The sequence below is a fragment of the Choristoneura fumiferana genome, chromosome Z (assembly GCF_025370935.1).
Source record: "Choristoneura fumiferana chromosome Z, NRCan_CFum_1, whole genome shotgun sequence".
Taxonomy (NCBI): Eukaryota; Metazoa; Arthropoda; class Insecta; order Lepidoptera; family Tortricidae; genus Choristoneura; species Choristoneura fumiferana.
Window position 1 is genome coordinate 14,114,706 of NC_133472.1, and position 19,203 is coordinate 14,133,908.

General features: G+C 35.5%; 1 protein-coding gene across 1 annotated transcript in view; it reads left to right on the forward strand.

Moving 5' to 3' along the window:
* The first annotated feature begins 245 nt into the window (after positions 1–245).
* The window catches only part of LOC141440952 (multiple C2 and transmembrane domain-containing protein-like), a 32,606-nt gene continuing 13,648 nt past the window's right edge, over positions 246–19,203 (forward strand). The window contains exons 1-2 of the mRNA XM_074105548.1: positions 246–815; positions 14,446–14,578. Of these exons, the coding sequence (XP_073961649.1) occupies positions 490–815; positions 14,446–14,578 (459 nt within the window). The 5' untranslated portion in view covers positions 246–489. The remainder of the gene's footprint in view (positions 816–14,445; positions 14,579–19,203) is intronic.

Below are 19,203 nucleotides of genomic sequence, written 5' to 3' on the forward strand. Positions count from 1 at the left end.
ACATGTGAACACAAATTGGACTTCGCGGAATAAAACGAAGATGTAGACAAGTTGAAAGTGGGAATCCCTTCGTCGGTCGACGCAGAGCTCGTGGTCTTGCTGATTCATTCGATCGTGTTCCTCCATTACGTTAAAGTCTGCAGGACAAGACGTAAGTTACCAACCAATAGAATTTTAATTTAATTTTAACGACTCCTTGATTTATTTGTTAGTTTACCTATACGTATCAAGGCTCCGTCATTCGTGTGGTCGTTTGTCAATAGGTACCTAAAGTGATAAGTGCATCTGAATTTATAACTAGTTCGGACGTTATAAACGTGTCTGTAGTTGTCGGGCTGGTGCGTTTGTGTCACTTATATTTAAACTGTTCATTTGTTTTAAATAGGGTATTTTGATTTCATTCCTCATTCAGTGATGATAGGGAAGTGTAAATAAACGGGTGTGATATTAAATTATTTTTCTTTATTAAAAATTGTTTTTAAAGCCGGAATGTACTTAAAACGGAAAGTGGTGTTTAATTCAAAATCTAAATTAGAATTTAGTGACGATGGACATTTGCCTGCAAGCATCGAAAACCAGAAAGATTGTAAACAAACAGATCTAGAGATTAATGAACGAGCCTGTGAAGATGGCACGCTAATGCTCAGCCTAAAAAACCCTTTAACAAAAAAAGATTCTACTCAAATAACATACGTAGATGGTAAAAATGAATCGAAACCTGATTTAAGGAAAGATGAAATAGATAATAGTAGCGAGTCCCAAGCGTCAGAGAACCAAATCGGCGTGCGCGAGCAAACAGCATTCAGAAGATGGTCGTGAGTAATTTGTTATTGTTTTGTTGTAGTGTAGTGTAGTGGGTACATAAATAAATATAATCGAAAATCACTGAACGGGAAAACGCTAAAAAAATAAAGAATATGGTTATTTTATACTGTAAATGTACATATATGTAGTACTTCAAACAATGTAACGTAAATACCTGATGTATACCTACTTATTTTTTATTTAAAATCAGATTGTTAAAGTAACTTACTAGGTAACTTACCTTGGAACTTTTTGTCCGACTGTCGATTATTTTTTTAAATCAATTTTTCGTCGAGGACAAGGCTATTTGAAAATACAAACTGAAATATAGACTGGGGACCAGTGCTGGTCTTATTTTTCTGGTTTTTCTGTGCATCTATATTTCAGTTTTTATTTTCAATTTAGGTTTTACAAATTTGGAATTGAAATAAAAAATACAAAAAGATTCCAAAAAAACAATCTTAACAAGGCTATTTTTTATCCCGAAATAATGCTTACCTTAAGCAGGCAGCAATAAACCAACCCACGCAGACGGTTGTTTTAGCTTATTGCTTACCTTGTAATTTTCTCTCTGTGTAAGTAGGTACCTGTTTACTGGATCGCTTACTATTTCTGGTGTACAATAAAGAGCCATTGTATTGTATTGTACTTACTTATTACTTATTCTGTATGAACTGTTATTTTAATACGACTTTACTATTTTATTATAGAATTACACTTTGTTACGTCCGCACTGTTTTACGATATTAAAGAAAACATCAAGATCTACAAAAAACTTTGAGATACCATATGTCCAACTATTGTAGTTATGTCACTATAACTACTTTTTTACATTTTAAAAGTTGACAGAAATGACGACTATAATACAATACAATACAAAGACTCTTTATTGTACACCAGACATAGTAAGCGATACAGAAAACAGATACACAGAATAAAATATTACAAGGTGAGCAATAGGCGGCCTTATCGCTTAAGAGCGATCTCTTCCAGGCAACCTTTTATAATCAGTGCCCTTAGTGTAAGTTTTAGGTTACAAAATACGTCTCGATCGTGTTCGCGTATAATCTCAATTTGTATGGAAAGACGAACATCGCAAACGTTCCGCTAGAGGCGCTGTTCGTGTTTCCATACAAGTTGAGATTTTAACGCGAACGCGATCGAGACGTATTTTGTAACCGAAAATTTACACTATCGCCCGCCTCAGACCATGTTTTTTTTTAATACTTTGCCCGTGCGAAGCCGGGGCTGGTCGCTAGTATTATACATAAAATCATAAACATCAGAGAAAAATGGACCACGATAATCAACGTTTTCACGAAACCAAAGCCACGCGGAGAAGATCGAACCAACCCGTTTTATTCGGAAACCAAACTACACTCAGTCACTGCTTTACCCGGCAGATGGGGCGTGATTCGGGTTCTTTCCTGGCGTCTGCAGGGCTACTACGAAACTCCAAACTCGAAGTTCGTGTCGTGCGGTCCCTCTAACACTACACTACGATACGAACTTCGAGTTTCGTAGTAGCCCTGCTGGATTACGAAACGCAGGGCCTCACAGCCAGGGACGTGCAAGTGTTTGTATGTTCCCCCCATCCACGCAAATCAGCGGTTACCTCGGGACAGCTACATTTTTTTTATGACTGAAGTATTGTGCGTAAACCACAGGTCTACAACAACATTGAGCCTTAATACGATTTTTTAAATTAAGACAATTACAAGAAGATAAAAGTAAAAAAATATTTAGTAATACAAACGGGAGTTAGGACACTCCACGAAAATCAAAGAATGGGGGTCTATGTTTTTTTTTAAATTAGTAAATAGAAAATGTATGTTAAAATAGTAAGTGACCCAGCTAGAACAGTGCTTGACGAGGTTTATCTGAAAAGAGTTTTGACTTGTTAACTTAATGACTTCTATTTTATTTTTACGCGGACAAGAAAAACGGGGTCCGCAGAATGATCCTGTTCTGTGTGACACAAACACAACAATAAAGCCACACCGCTTTAGCCATTCTCAAGTGATGATTCAGTCAATTTCAGTCAAACATGATTAGAAGCAATTGATTTTAATTCATTTATAAATTTCGATTCATACTTACTTCATTTCAAACATTTGCGTTTCAATACACATACATTATAAATCAAGTGTTTTTATTGTAAAATAACAACTCTACTTGAATAATACTTACCAACTTGGTACAAGGTCTGCAAACCTTAAATCTAAATCCAAGTTACATTACTTAGTCCAGGGTTTCTCAAAGTGGGGTACGCGAAGCCCTAGGGGTTCGCTATTCGACGGTAGGGGGTTTGCGACAAGGTTTACGTGATGGTGGCTGCAAGACTGGCAAGATGATTAAGATTGGTGTTTGGAGTATTTTTGTATTTTTTATTTCAACTCCAAAGTTTACTTATTTGTTGTTGTTTGTTTCAGTTTGTATTTTCGTTGGCAAGTCGATTCTTACCTATATTTGTTACCTTTTATTGAAATAAAGAATATAGGTGCATTATGATGATGATTGAAATAAAAATAACCTTAGTTTCGCCAACAGTCAATTTTATTACTTTCTTTGGGGGGGGGGGGGGCAGGTAGGGGTTCGTTGTCGTCTAGAAACTTTAACAGGGGTACGTGGACCCATAAGTTTGAGAAACCCTGACTTAGTCAATTATTTTGCAAATTATAAAGGTAATCGATCAGTTAAACCCCGAAATACCTACTTTCCTCAACATTTCTTGCCTTATGCTGTGCACATTCCTTTTCGGCATTGAATTTCCACTTCACTTATTGAATACTAAAATCATGGTTAACGAAAATATCACTGCACCGAGCAAGCCTGCCTTGAAAGTACGAATACTTACTTAGGTACGTGTAGGTAATTTAAAGCCGGCCACATGCGCTAGGTTATAACCGTTGGTTATGCCTGCACAGTTCATTTGTGCAGGCATAACCAAAATAAAAAAAAATTGAATATTTTAAATTTTGCTTGCACAGGCAAGGAGTCATGTCATACACACGTTCGTTCAGTTTATGCCTGCACAAATGAACTGTGCAGACATAACCATCGGTTATAACCTAGCGTGTGTAGCCGGCTTAAGCGTATGTACCAGCAGGCAAGGTGAACGTCCTGCACTCCTGCCTGCTGACTACATTATTAAAATTCTATCTAGTTCTGAATAAACGTACCTACCTACAATGTTAAGTACCTAGATCGGTACTAGGCGCTAAATGAATAGGTTCCCCTGTACTGACTCACGAGTAAAGTCCAAGCAATGCTACTCGTATACAAATGCACGCGTTTCTAATGGTCGCCTTTTCAATCAAACGTACCTATAAATATGGTTATTCTAACACAAGATTAATGATTATTGATTTACTTAAGTCTTTGCAGCCGGCAAGGTAGTCCTTCGGCGGTCAAAATAAATAGATTAGGTGACGTTTATTATCTGTTTCCCAGGTAGTAGTAGATTCATTTAACTAGACAGTAGGTATTAATGAGAAATCAGCGTTAAATTTGTGAAATTTTACACATTTCGATATGTAAGAGCAATAATGATGAGCAAAAATAAACGGTTAGGCACACTCTATGGAAAATAATCCGTTATTTTGCTAGTCATTGTCGATTAGGTATTTACACTGTTGTTTGGCGTGCACATTATCAACTTCTTCCTCTATTTAGCAAAGGATAGTAAGATCCGGGTTTAGTTCCTACAGTAAATGTGTAAACACGGAAGAATAAAAACAAGTGTAAACATGTCTTTATAAATAGTATGCCACGGGATAGATCCAGAAGATAGATTTAATTACATATTCGGTTTTTAAGTAAAGAACATAATATTTTACATTTTATTACATAAAAATTCAAAAAAGGATTGTCAGCTTAAAATATAATAAGATAATCATATAACTTTTTTCAAACTGATTCATCTCATCATCAACCAGCCGAAATTATATGTACTGGTGGAGCCAAAGGTTTGAAATTTGGCAAGCATTATTCCTTAAAGCTCATAAAGCTCGTAGAGAAAAAAGATCTAAGAATATTTCCACTCAGTGGCTCTATATCCGTGCCTAAATGAAAATATTTGAGATTTGAAATCTAATCTAATTTAGCATGCAAATAGGTAGGTAATTATAGATAATAGATAAAAAAGTCCAATAATTTCCAAAATTGACACAGAATATGTAGCGAATTAAGAAGATTTTTTTATACTAATAAACTCACACAACGAACAAGTTAAACTACTGAATAGACTGGAACTTTGGCAGACATATATATTTTCAAGGTTTACGGGGGTGAACTAGGAAAGGTTTTTCGAAATTCACGTAGAATAGAGAATTAAAGGTTTTTACTGAATAGGTGGAACTTTAGACATATCGGAAAGAACTAAGATGCGAAATATCACGTAGAATAGAGAATTAAAGGTTTTTTACTCCTATAATAACTGACTATAAGGCCAGGTCATAAAGATGCAATCTCAAGCAAAGCCGCACGCTAGGTATAGTTAAAATATTATAGTCTTTGTAAGTATATGTTCGTTTGTTTTCACGGCTGACTAACTTAGCTGATTTGATTGAAATCTTAAATGCAGATATTTTACACTAAGGAAAAGACAAACAGTAGTTATGAAAATAAAATAATAATAATAATAATATGCAGAATATGATTATGTTTCAGTCGATACATTTATTCAACGCGGACAAAGCGCGGGTGGAAAGCAAGTATATTGATGAAAAAGCAGAATAATACCCCTGGTGTTGCAGATATTTATGGGCGGTGGTGATCTCTTACCATCAGGAGACCCACTTGCTCGTTTTAATAAAATAAAATAAAAAAATACTATTAAAAGTCAGTCAATGAAAAGTAATTAATTAATATAATTATGTAATTACGTACCTACCCTACATCAAACTGTCGTCTCGTCGTCGCAATGTTCTGATAAATAGTAGATACTGTCGCTTCAGTGTCCGTCTTTCTGTCTGTCTGTCTGTAATATAATAGACCAGGTACCTACTGATTGAATAATGTTATCTTACAATAATCTACGACTAACTTTTTTTTTCATTATTTCATATTTCGTTATTTTTGAATCAAACATCAGAATATGTAGACAGCCAGTGCGTACAATCCCGCACTAATATTATAAATGCGAAAGTTTGTAAGTCCGTTTGTTTGTTTGTTACCCTTTCACGTCTAAACCGCTGAACCGATTTACATTTAATCGCTATACAGATATTATCTAGTTTGAGTCCCGGGGAAGGACATAAGTACGATAGTTTTTATCCCGGTAAATTGTATAGTTCCCGCGGGATAATGATAAACTAATTCTACGCAGTGGAGTCGCGGGCTGCAGCTAGTACCTACTACAAAGAAAAAATAACCCAAAATAGAACCTTGTGGTACCCTAAGCTTCACCGGTTTTGTTCATTCACTGCGTTTCATTTATATCCATTCTTTGAATTGTTGGACTGAGATAGGATATCACAAGGTTCTGTGCTTTAGCTAAGAAATTGTTGGAGTTTGCGGATAAGCGTCTTATTGCTCCATGAAATCGGAAGCAGCCCCACTTGTGCTTCATGCATGAGATATGTTGGCGTTCGATCTTTTGTGATACCAAATTGCTGGTGGATTGAAGTTATGAAGCAATTGGTTAATCCTTTCATACTCTTCACTTATAAAGGAAGCACAAATATCAGTCGACAGTTGCCAAGATCGATGAGCTGCTTGCCAACTTTTTGAACTGCACTTTGCTGGTAGATTGGTACCGAGCTTCAATTAGATATCAAATGTTAAAGAACTCTTCCTATTCCGTAGTTTCATAGCTTAGAGACAATACTTTCTATAAACAATGGCTGTGAACATTGTCACAAAACAAAGCCACAAATATCGTAATTAACAAACTCGCTTTTGAAAGTACTGTGTACTACTTGTTTGAGTTCGTAGTCTTGTATGGAATTATACCGTGATTCTCTTATGTAGGCGAGCATAACTGTAAAAAGCGATTAAGCTTAGGTATTTTGCTCCATGCCTCGGCACGACACCGCGGCAACGGCTCGGCAGTCGCCGGGCCAAATTAGTTTTTTTAATTCATTTGGCGAACGTGGTCGCGGGACAAACTCACGAGTTTCCAAAAACAGCCTCCGATATATAAACATGTGATTTTGTGTTGTGACCCAAAATCTTCATACACACTTATGTACTTCTAAATGTATTGTTTATGTGAAATGAAAAGTAACTGTTCTTGTACTAACTTAACGCATATACCTAACTTAAAACTTTATTTGAACCTCAGGAAGTCTCCTTTAGCTTTTGTGCCAAATACTTAATGCGGAATCGATACAAACAGGTTTTATATAAATAGCAAATACTAACTGTGATGTTATTCTGGGACGGAAAAATTCGTATTACGTGTTGTTGTTATTTGTTATTACAATTATGAATACCTAACCAGTTTTTTATCAGAGACATAATTACCTATTATGATAGTTATTTACTATTTATCTACAATCAACCTAATGCTATCGTCAGTTTGTTTCCTCAGTTTTGGGTATTTTTCCGCTTAAGTGACATGGTACGGACACGTCTAAAATAAAAAAATGTAAGTACATTATACATAGTGGTCCCTTCTGCAAACTACATAGGTACTTATCTATGCGAACACAGATCTTAGTTTTAGACTATCGCGGTCATTAGGTACTAATTTCATGATTTAAATTCGGGTTTTGTTCCGCGTACCTTGTCGTCTCGTGATCATGGCGCGTACAACCGTGACGAAATATCGAGGTTCTCTAAAATATAGGTACCTACGCGGAACAAAACCCGAATTAAAATCATAAAATTACCTATGCGAATGAGTCAACAAATGCAAATTCGGCTAAGACTAACAGACTAGGTACTTAAATCGTAACTTAGTTAGCTATGATGGCGGGATTTTGTGCAAATTTCACATTACACCTACATCTCATCGTGTCTATTCTTCATGTAGTTCTACATATTTTTTTATAACTATCGGCAAGGCTAGACCTACTATTACTTATTCTGTGCCTACTACAAAGGGCAAAATTCAAAACTCATATCTATTGTCCCGCAGACGCTAATATCTATCTTTATAAATAAATATAAATATATAATATAAATATATATAATTAAATTAAATAAATATATAATAAAGCTGAAGAGGGTCGAAAGTCTGTACATGGAAGATATTCGAAATAAAGTTGGCTGGGGATACTTAGAATCGATAACAGAACACATTCCAACAGTTTTTAGAATTTTTGTCTGTTTGTCGTTTATTTGACCGCGCATCACGTGAGTATGGCTGAACGGATTTTGATGCAAACTTTACTAATCTGTCGAGAAAATCCCCGGCCAGGTTATAGGCTATAAAAATATATTCTTAGGAAGGAAGTGCAGACTTTTTTTCAACGACTTCGAGTACCCAGATAAACTAACAGATGGCGCTGAAATTAATACGTTGCTAGATACGTTGTGACATGAATACGTCACTGAAAAAGGATTTATTTTGCCAAAATAACTCAAGTTTAGAAAAGGGGGCGTATCGCCAAACCCAGTATAATTTTCATATGTCCAAATCTGGCACTTCTTGCATTGAAGCCAGTCTTCGAAGAGAACTTTTTTTTTTTTTTTTCTATACTCATGAATGTCACTGTTGTTTACCTTCTGTTTCTTATTTTTGACTGATAACATAATTAATGGTACATTGACAGTAATACTTTTCAGAAAACTTCTATACAATCATTACATACTGAATTAAATTGGCCTCTCTCCTTTTTCCACGGAGAGATGGCCATACGTAGAATAAAAAAAAGTCAAAGCACGATATGCATTATTTTGGGATTAGAACGAAATACTACTCTTATACTTTGCAACAAATACTAAAACCATCATTACTTTAAGAAACTAGCATTATAACCACGTAAAACATGAGCACTCTTAAAAAGATTTGTAGGTACCAGACAAAACAAAACAACAGGATATGTTGGCTATACCGTAGCTCCCACCCATGATAGAAACTGAACTAAACGGTACCTGGCGGGGTAAAGTCGACGCTTCTATGAATTATTTCGATTGGTCATCCCTTATGGCCTTCTACCCCGGAATTACCCTAAACGCTCTTAAGTTTTTGTGAGAGAAAATCTCATCAGGTACTATAGAGTATTGTGTGAAATATCGAAATCTACGCAAAAACTAGTTATTTAATACGAGAGTGAGAGGGACGGTATACGATACGAACTTCGATTTTCGAATTTCGTAGTAGATCCCAGACAGAGCACAGCGCCATCAACAAACACTGTTCTTAAGATTTGTATTTAATGGCAATGTACACTTATATAATAATGTGTCGCTCCGCTCAGCTGTTTCCACTAGAGATGTGCTGTGTGCGAATGTGTAAATGAAGCGTTACTATTGGTTGATGAAAACACATTCCTCGCAGCTTATTGGTGGAAACGCTCCTTTATAACGTACTTAGGTAGGTATTTATATTTTTAAAAACTCTGCTTCAAGTGTTTTAGCACCTAATACCTAAGTGTTAATTTAGGCAAGTGTTAATAAAGTCGAGCTTCACAACCGGATGAACTAATGCAGCAAAGTTTACCTTTGTTATAAACAATTAAGTCGGTACCTACCTGGGTTATTATTTCGAGAGGTTCAATTGTGTTCAGACTCAAATTTTCAGTTATAAAATTAGAAATATATCGTTTATTGTTTTTAAGTTGCTTAAGATATTATCACTGAAACTTGTGGTAAATATATTTTATTCTATTTTATCTTTTTTTCCACAATAACTTAAATTTTCTGCACAAAAGTCAGTTACGTGGTCAGGTTCGGATTATCCCTGACTACTTTGTAGTATTGTAAAAAATACAAGGTATAGAAAAACTTGCTGTTTAAACATGGATTGAATATTCATAATATGATATACCATTCATGCAAACATAAAAAATTAGGACATTGATAAGATTATTTTTTTCTACATTTCCCGTTGTTCCAAAATACACCATCATTTTCGTAGCCACACTTATTAAGTATATTTTAAACAAAAGAGGTCAAACCTCCTGGAAATCCTTTTTTAACTATAAGCAACTTTGAAAATAAGACTGCGTAAATATGACGTATAATGTTTATCGCAAGCCATAATCATTTATCTATAATTAATGTAATAAAGGTTCAAGTTAGATTTGCGTCAAAGATCGAGCGTCATTTTCGTTACGGTTGCGACTTGGTGAGTATTGGGTAAATAAATATAATGTTTTACTGGTGCTGTGTCATTTGCAGTTAAGTTATTAAATATTGATTTCATTTGCTTCAAGCCTATAGGATATTTACTGCAGAGCCGCGAAAGTAAGAACTTTTCAATTTCGTGGTCATCATTTTCGTGGTGCTATGGGCCACGAAACTGATTAAAGACCACGAAAAAGATGATTTTCCCTACAAGTAGAAAAAATACAGACCACTTTTTAAACAATTTTCTGCTTTTTACAGTGTAATCGTTTATGCCGTTATTGATTTAATTGATTTAAATGAAGAATGGTTGACCGTCAACAACATTTGCTCCAGGTGTGGTTATAGGAATTATGACCAGTGCGACGCCAATTTTGTTCAAGGTTCAAGGTTCAAGAATTATTATGCCCTGAATGTACGTGTGAAATGTATATATCTAAATATTAAAAAAAACTTCGTCATTTAGAGGAGCATTTTGTTGTGTTGTTTCGTTGTAACATAATTTCGTTCGGGTCTACCGTAGACCTGCACGGGGGGAAGGTATTGAAAGCTGTTTTGGTTTGTGAGTTGAAGTTATTAATCTTACTTTAATTAAATAATTTCTAGATAGTATTTAAAAGGTTACAAAAATGACAATTTGTAGTCGTCATTTTCGTGGTCAAGTTTTAATTTTTTTTTATATAGATATCGATTGTCTATTTCTGTTGATACCTGATTAATTAAATAATGCTTATTCGTTTTCTCATTATGATCGGATTTTCATTCAAATTGTACAATTATAAGATTTTAAAATAAACAAAATGTTCTTTTTCGTGGTCCGGTGCTCATTTGTTACCGTTAAAATTGGATTTTTGCTTTTTTTAACCAAAATAAACTTTATCGATCTCTTATAATATAAAGCATCTTATCGGTACATATCCTTATGTTCAAAATAAAACAGACCACATCAAAATGTGTGTTTTTATTTCTGTAACATTTATCTTACACCTCAAATAATTAAACAGACCACATCAAATGTGTGTTTTTATTTCTGTAACATTTATCTTACACCTCAAATAATTACCCACCTACCAGTTGCGTGGCGACTTAACAACATGATTCCCACCGGGTTTCTCGATTTTTATACGTGACTTCAGTAACGGCCAGCATTGCAAGAAGTGTGTTCACTAACAATATAATACAATACAATACAATAACTCTTTATTGCACACCAACACAGTAAGCAGTAGGTACAGAAAACTAACTAATTACTAACAGCTATTTATTACATCCAAAGATATCATAATTCACTCTCCGGGTTGTCTAACGTAAATGTTCCCTTCACGCTACTATAATAGGTAGGACCCTGTCACTTTAACATTACAATCAAAAGCTAACCGTGCGAGTCTACCTTTTCTCTCGTTGTTATTTGTACACTATTTTATCTTACTTTTAAAATACCGGCCAAGTGAGTGTCTGGCCACGCGTAGTGTTACACTACGTTAGAGATATGGTTTCGTACTAAATAATATGCGCAAATAAATTATTACGCTTTGATCGACTATTGACTATTGATTGAAACCGTGGTGGCCTAGTGAAGCCGTGGTGGCCTAGTGGTTTGACCTATCGCCTCTCAAGCAGAGGGTCGTGGGTTCAAACCCCGGCTCGCACCTCTGAGTTTTTCGAAATTCATGTGCGGAATTACATTTGAAATTTACCACGAGCTTTGCGGTGAAGGAAAACATCGTGAGGAAACCTGCACAAACCTGTGAAGCAATTCAATGGTGCGTGTGAAGTTCCCAATCCGCACTGGGCCCGCGTGGGAACTACGGCCCAAGCCCTCTTGTTCTGAGAGGAGGCCTGTGCCCAGCAGTGGGACGTATATAGGCTGGGATGATTATGATGGGATGATGATCGACTATTACTTGTTAACCTGTAAAGCCTACTAAGCTGCGATAGTTTTCTTAATAAATTCGTTCTGTTATTGGTGGTAACCAATAGAAACACTTCATTTACATATCCTCGTACAGCACATCTCTAGTGGTAACAGCTGAGCGGAGCGAGACGAGATAAATGAAGCGTTTCTATTGGTTAATGAAAAACATATTCCTCGCACGCAACACATACTCGCACATCTCTGGTGGATACGGAGTCTTAGCCTGAGGAGGGAGGGGCCACTTGACTCTAACTACAAGTATTATTTTCATGGCATCTTTCAAAAAGTCTATATAGACGTAGAGTCTATAGACGGTAAATATACCTAATATAAAATGAGTAGGTATGCCAGTATTTGGCTAAGTAGGTACGTGAAACAACCAATATTGTTATCTACCTATATATACATATAGGTCTGAAGTCAAGAAGTATTTGGACCACGTAAAGTTTTCCTCTTTTTGGCTGGCTGCGGGTTTTCTAGGTATCCTACCTTTCGCGGAACCGCAAATATAAAAATATTTTTTCTTCGGGCCAGTCATCGCTAAAATTGTATTGGCTCTACTCTAACTATAGACCAGGTAACATTTGGCAATGAAGCTGTCTCAAGTCCAAATGTTCTGCCTGTGATAAAGTAACATTTGCTTTAGGCAATAGCTACTTACATTTGTGTACACTTCCTTCATCCACTACCTGTGCAATGAATGAGCCTCGTGTCAAAAGTGAATTTGTCGCATTCCGTTGAAATTTATGCTGTTAATTTTTAATGGTGGCTCTACACTATATCTATTCTGTGGCTGTACACGGAAGACAAACAATTTAGTTGCTTGTTTTAAGATAGGTACAGTCGAACAAATTGAATCATGACCCAGGGTGGAACTAAGATTGGTTTTTTGGAATCTTTTTGTATTTTTTATTTCAATTCCAAATTTTTACTTTTACGGTCATCCCGTAAAACCGAAATTGAAAATACAAACTGAAATATAGTGGTGGTGACTGATGTAACTGATGTGGTGGTAACTGATGGTGCTAGACCATCAGTGGTGTAGCGGTATAGCACGCGGTACGGATTACCGAGGACCTGGGTTCGATTCCCAGTGATGGTCTTATTTTTCTGTTTTTTCTGTGCATCTATATTTCAGTTTGTATTTTCAATTCCAGGGTGGAACCTTTTTGCTACTAATGTCATGTTGACATTTCATACTTTTGTCAAGGAAATCATAGTGTAATTGATTATGAAAAGGTTGCACCCTGGGTCATGATTCAATTGGTTCGACTGTACTGGTATACTCGTAGGTATACCTACATTATTTTGTCTTTGCATGTTAAGCTACTTTTTAGAACTTTACGTAAACGAAAATAAAAATTAATTCCACATAATACTACATAAATTTCATTGACATTGTTTTGTCGATTTTATTAGTTTTATTAATTGTTTTGATTTTGGGTGTGGATAGGTATAGTTTACGATCTACTTGAATTATTGTATGCCCTGACAGGGCGTCATGGATTGGCTTTTAGTAATATTGTAGCACCTTATATTATGTGACATGACGTTACAATGAATAAATGAAGAAAATATTTCTATATAAATTTCACGGTCATCGTTCATCCACCATTACCTCTCATATTTCGTTTTTTAGATTTTTTTACCGTACAACGGCAAAACCTACTAGACAGACACTGGCAAAATTGTCCTCCAATGGACAGAGCCATATTTTTCTAAAAATTTAATCTATAAATTTCACCTATCGATGACAGCGTAAAGCTAAGAAGAAATCGCAATTTGATATAATTATTTTATGTTATTCTTAGTTATTTACTGTTGAGTTAAAATACTTGATATGATGTTGTTTTATTAACATTTTTTGTGTTATGTATGTTAAGTTATTAACATATGTTAATTACAAACTTATTAACACTTAAAACTAAAGTTTGCGTGTTTAACGGTCCCTTATTAACAGCATCAGTTGCAAATCTGGCTCGGCTATTAGAACAATCTATGTTTTCTTCCGGTAGAACTGTTAGCAAAGACAAACGTTTTTAATTTAAATACAGCTGCGAATAGATTACTCACTGTTTGTCTTTACCTGCGCAAGAGCCGCTGAGGACGCCCATAGAGGTTTATATAAATAGAAAAAACTTGAATCGCAGAGCCGTGAGTGGCGACGTGGGTATATAATGTTATGATAAAATTTAAGATGTCAGAATAGAGCCTCTAAAAGACGAACACGGATGCCTTTTAATTGTTTATATTTTTATTTGATAGGAGTCCACAACGTAACGAACGACACGTATAAAATTGGTTTTCATCGATAAGCAAATATTTCTAATTTTCTAACTATGGTTTTTTATCTGTCTTGGTTGGACTCTTTGGACAGGTGAAGACAGTTTGGTTGGAGTTAGAATTGAGTTTAAAATTAGAAACTGTGTTGCTTAATGTTAATGAAACGTCTGCTGAGGTGAAACTGAGCTTGTCGACATTTGCACCAGGTCATTCGCAATCCCGGACGGCTTGGCGATGGACCCGCTGGCGCCTGCGCCGCTGGCCGTCTCGACTGAGTTCATGGAGCGCATCGGCTCCGGCCTCACCCTGCTCAGGGACCACGGGAAGAAAGTCCACAAGGTATTTCAATCTTATACGAACCACAACAGCAGTACTAGTAAGAGGTATAGAAATATTATCGTGTTTTTCTTACAGCAGCAAAATTGCATTTTTTTGATGCTTCTGCTATTAAGTACTAATTACATGTATACTCCATACCAAGGTTGCCAACTATTTTTTATGCAAAAATAATGTTTCCAGCTAAAGGCATAAAAAATATGAACTGAAAAAAAAAAATGCTCTGAAGAAAAGCTTTTAAAAACAGTAAGGGGCTGTTTCACCATCCATTGATTAGTGTTGCCTAATAGAATTAGATAACATTATTATAAATGTGGCTATACCCTACCAGGGTGCATAATATTGTAAGACTTATTAGAATAAGGCCTTATGTATTTTATGTTTTTGCCAAATAAATAAATACTAAATACTTAACTGACGGTTAAATGTGATTACCGTCTCAATTTGTTTTGTTCGAATAGACGGAGACGGCATCACATTTAACCGTCAGTTAACACTAATCAATGGATGGTGAAACAGCCCCTAAGTGTTCAGTATTTAGTAAAAAACAAAACTAGTTAGTATCAACTTTAAGAAAATGGCCAACCCAAACCGCATACGTAGGGACTGATTGGAATATAGTAGGTATTTTTGCGTGCTAGGTGCACTGTCCCGTGCGGACTCGTAAATACAAAATGCCGATATTCGATCTTATGTGGGTCCCAAATTAACATCGTGATCGACTGAACCTACCTACATTACGAAAATGATAACCTAACCTAACCAACGAAAAGTTGGAATACCGATTTTGATAAAAAATGTGTAAAAACCATCGCTAGAAAACCTGCTTTCAATTTAAAAAACCGCATTCAAATCGGTTCACCCGTTTAAGAGCTACGGTGCCACAGACAGACAGACACACAAACAGACACACCGACACACATAACGATCAAACTTATAACACCCCTCTTTTTGCGTCGGGGGTTAAAAATTAGAAAATATTTATTTTTGTTAATCGTTGTGCTTATATAGTATCAAGGTTGGGACTTCCTAGTAAGTATATTAATACCTGTATCAGGACGTCCCTTATCATATCACACAGAGTCAAAATATAGCACAATTATATTATTAATAGTGCGGTTGGCAACCCTGGCGCTACCACCGCTTAGTTGCAGAGTAGCAAGGTGACTGTTTTTGTTGATTGTTCAATAAGCGCATGCAATTCTGGCTGTGCACTGTGCAAGGCTGGCATTGGCCTAGGTAAGTATCAGTAGATTTATTATTACATTTTATTCTTCTGTTTCTGTATCGCTTAGGTACTAGGTATTTATGTACAATAAAGATTCATTGTATTTTATTGTATTGTAAAGCTTAAATGTGAGTGTAGGTATGTGTCTATCTGTTTGTCTTTGGCTATTCCCAAACGGAGGAACCGATTTCGAAGTGTTTTTTTAACCGGAAGCTAGTATGGTTCTTAGTATTTAATTAAAACTAGTTTAGCCGTTTCTGACATATTCAACTTTAAAATGATAATGTTGGATGTTTTTCAACTTGTCTTTCCAAGTCACTTAGTTTACACTGATTCCAAGTCAATCCATCCTCCGACTTTAAAACGCAAAAAGTTTCTACTAATTTCGTTTCTACTAATTTTTGGGTTTTAGAGTTTAGTGGTCAAAATGGAAGAAACAGAAGCCTTATATTTTTGTCATACATTTCCGTCGGTTGGCCCGTCCTTGTGTCTGTCTTACCGCGGCTTAGTTCACAGACTCTTAGAAAAATGTAATCAAATTTTGAAAATGAATAAACTCAGTGTATAGGTGAAAAACTGAAGTAAATAACCTGTTGCATGTAGTAGTAACGTGTCTGTATAGATTAATTGACGTTCCATATTTGAAAAACTAAAGTTTTTCACCTGTATCTCTCTACGCGAAAATTGTTGCGCGTGGCTCTATCGACACGAACTTGGTAATTTTTTCATAGTTTCACGAAAACTTCTAGTCATGTCAGCTGCCGTCTCTACTTCCTCTATGAATAGGAAATTAATCATTCGAAACAATCGACTGTAAGTGCTAAGGTAACGGCGCCTATTACCGGGGGTATCGAAATCGACGGCCATCACCGCGGCAATTTAAAATACGCATTTTATAATCAAACCGATAGATTTCTTAAAAAAATATATTTTACAAGATAAAAGCTTATTTAGTCGACTCACGGATCTATTAGCGCTAGTGTATGTGAATGAATCAAATATCTCGCAATTCGTGATTTTCCGAAATGGCACCGACGGAAGAGGATTTGCCATACTAACGTGTGACACCACATACAAGCAGACTCGAATGTTATTTAGTGTTTTACAAAATATTTATGGCAACTGAACTAATGTTATGGTTTTTAAATGGCTTTTTATAGTTTTTTGTACGAGTTCTGAATACTTTTTGTACATTTTTCGGCCCGGAAATACGATTAAAATGGAAAATAAAATACAGCGGCGATAGGCGCCATTTTTAACTGTTGATTGTAATACCGTGGTATATCGCGGTAATAGTTAAAGTGGTAGTTTTGGTTCTTCAAGCTTTATTTTTGGTATAAATTATCGTTTATATAATTTGTTACAGTTATTCCAATCTTGATCTATTCACGCTTTTAAAAAACTATTTCCGTGGTATGAAAAGTATTAACAAACTCTTAATTTTTAGCAAAAACTTCAATACTGAATTTGTAGTTTCTATAGAAACCGTTATTTTGCCAAGTTGTTTAAATATTGCGATGAAATTTTATATTTACTTACCAGTTATGTAATTTTGGTTATATGCCAAGGATGTAATAAGTATATTTGATTTGTAATTCAAACACAACTCTATCCTATAGTTTTTATAGGTCGGAATTAGATTTTACAATACTCCAAATTAAGCCAATTAACGATGGTATGATCGCATAACCCTCGGTAATAGAATGTTTGGGAATCTATTACCGACCCATTCAATTGTCTTTAGGTCGGTAATAGGTTCTTAAAGAAGTCCCTATTACCGAGTGACATTTTATTTTTCTGTTAAAATAATTCACATTTAGGGTACCGTAAGTGCAGATTTTTTTGATAAAGTTGTGACTTTTACTCAGCATGCATACATCATACTATAACTGGTGGCATAAGCATAATAAAATACAATGGGCTGGATACACTATTCGAATCATACTTTAGTTTTTTATTTAAATTTCCTCAAAAAATATTTGATGTACAATTTATTATACAGAACCAAAGCCATTACCCTTTTTTAATCCCTCGGTATTAAGTTCCAAAACATGTGTCGGGTTCCTTTTACCGATGGTAGAAAATTGCCGTTTTTTTATACCCTCGGTAATAGAAGCTCAATTCGCGGTAATGGAATCACAGCCTGTCCATTACCACGGTAATGGAAGATTTGGGTATTTAGATTTCAATAATTATTTTATCAAATACTAATAACTAAAACGAGCCCAAAAAAGCCCAAAAGTCCAAAAGCCCAAAAGTTAAGACACTGAAAGTTCAATAAACGCTCTTAAATAAAAAAAATGTTCTCGTTTGTTAAGGATCTTTGATACCCTTAATTTTTGGGACTCATTTGAAAACTTCCTTAAGTACCACGGTAATAGGCGCCGTTACCTTAACCCAATGCAGTGTCGCTTGTTTTTATAAATAGTGGCCGTACCACACAAACGTGTTTTAATGCGGAATAGAAAGTTACATTTAAATTTAATGCTCAATATTATGTAATAAAATTTCCAATGTCTCCAAAGAAGACAGTGTTCTTAACAGAACGCCTAGATAAAAAGAATCCTATGACAACCAAATGTTGTCCCCTGGTTTTAAAATGCAAGATGTATGAGATGTATAGCTTTAGGCAAACAGTCACTCACTTTTGAATTAAATAGGATATGGATTGGGTAGAAGTGCAGTTGGAAATCGAACATAGATTTGTAACTACATACTTAATTTGAATTATAAAAAAACTCGCTAACACCAGCTCGCTAAGGCTGGCGGACTCGCGCATCGAGAGTTTCGTACGAATTTATAGCAATGCCACCTTTATCCTATAAATTTCAAGATTCTAGGACAAGCGGAAGTACATAGGGGTAATTTAACATCGAAACACCTATTTTAATGTACAGTCAAGTGTAAAAATATGAACTTATTCAAAGTCTCAAAAATAAGTAGCACAAACTCCGACGCCATAAGGCCGTAGTAACATATTTTCGAGTGGTTTGAATAGATACTTATTTTTGCACTTCATTGTACTGTATCTTTGGATTGCGTTGACTTAGAAGTTTGATTTTATTTTCTCTGCTTCAAATGCTAACAGACCTGAGTATTTTAGATTAATTCCAGCTTGATACCTCCACACGTTCCTGGGTAAAAGGATCTTGACGGACGGACAGACAAACAAGTGATTCTACGAAGGGTTCCGTTTTTCCTTTTGAGGTACAGAACCCTAATAAAGAAGTACATAATATTATTAGTTACCTACTTAGTCAATTACTAAAGTTGCGCTACGAGTCAGGTGTTGGTGGCGATGATTTTTGTTTTGCTGGTTTACGGTGGCCTCAAGATTATGGAAGCGAAACAGTACTTGATTAATGTTAGCAAATGCGCAAGAAATTGGCTACGCTAAGCA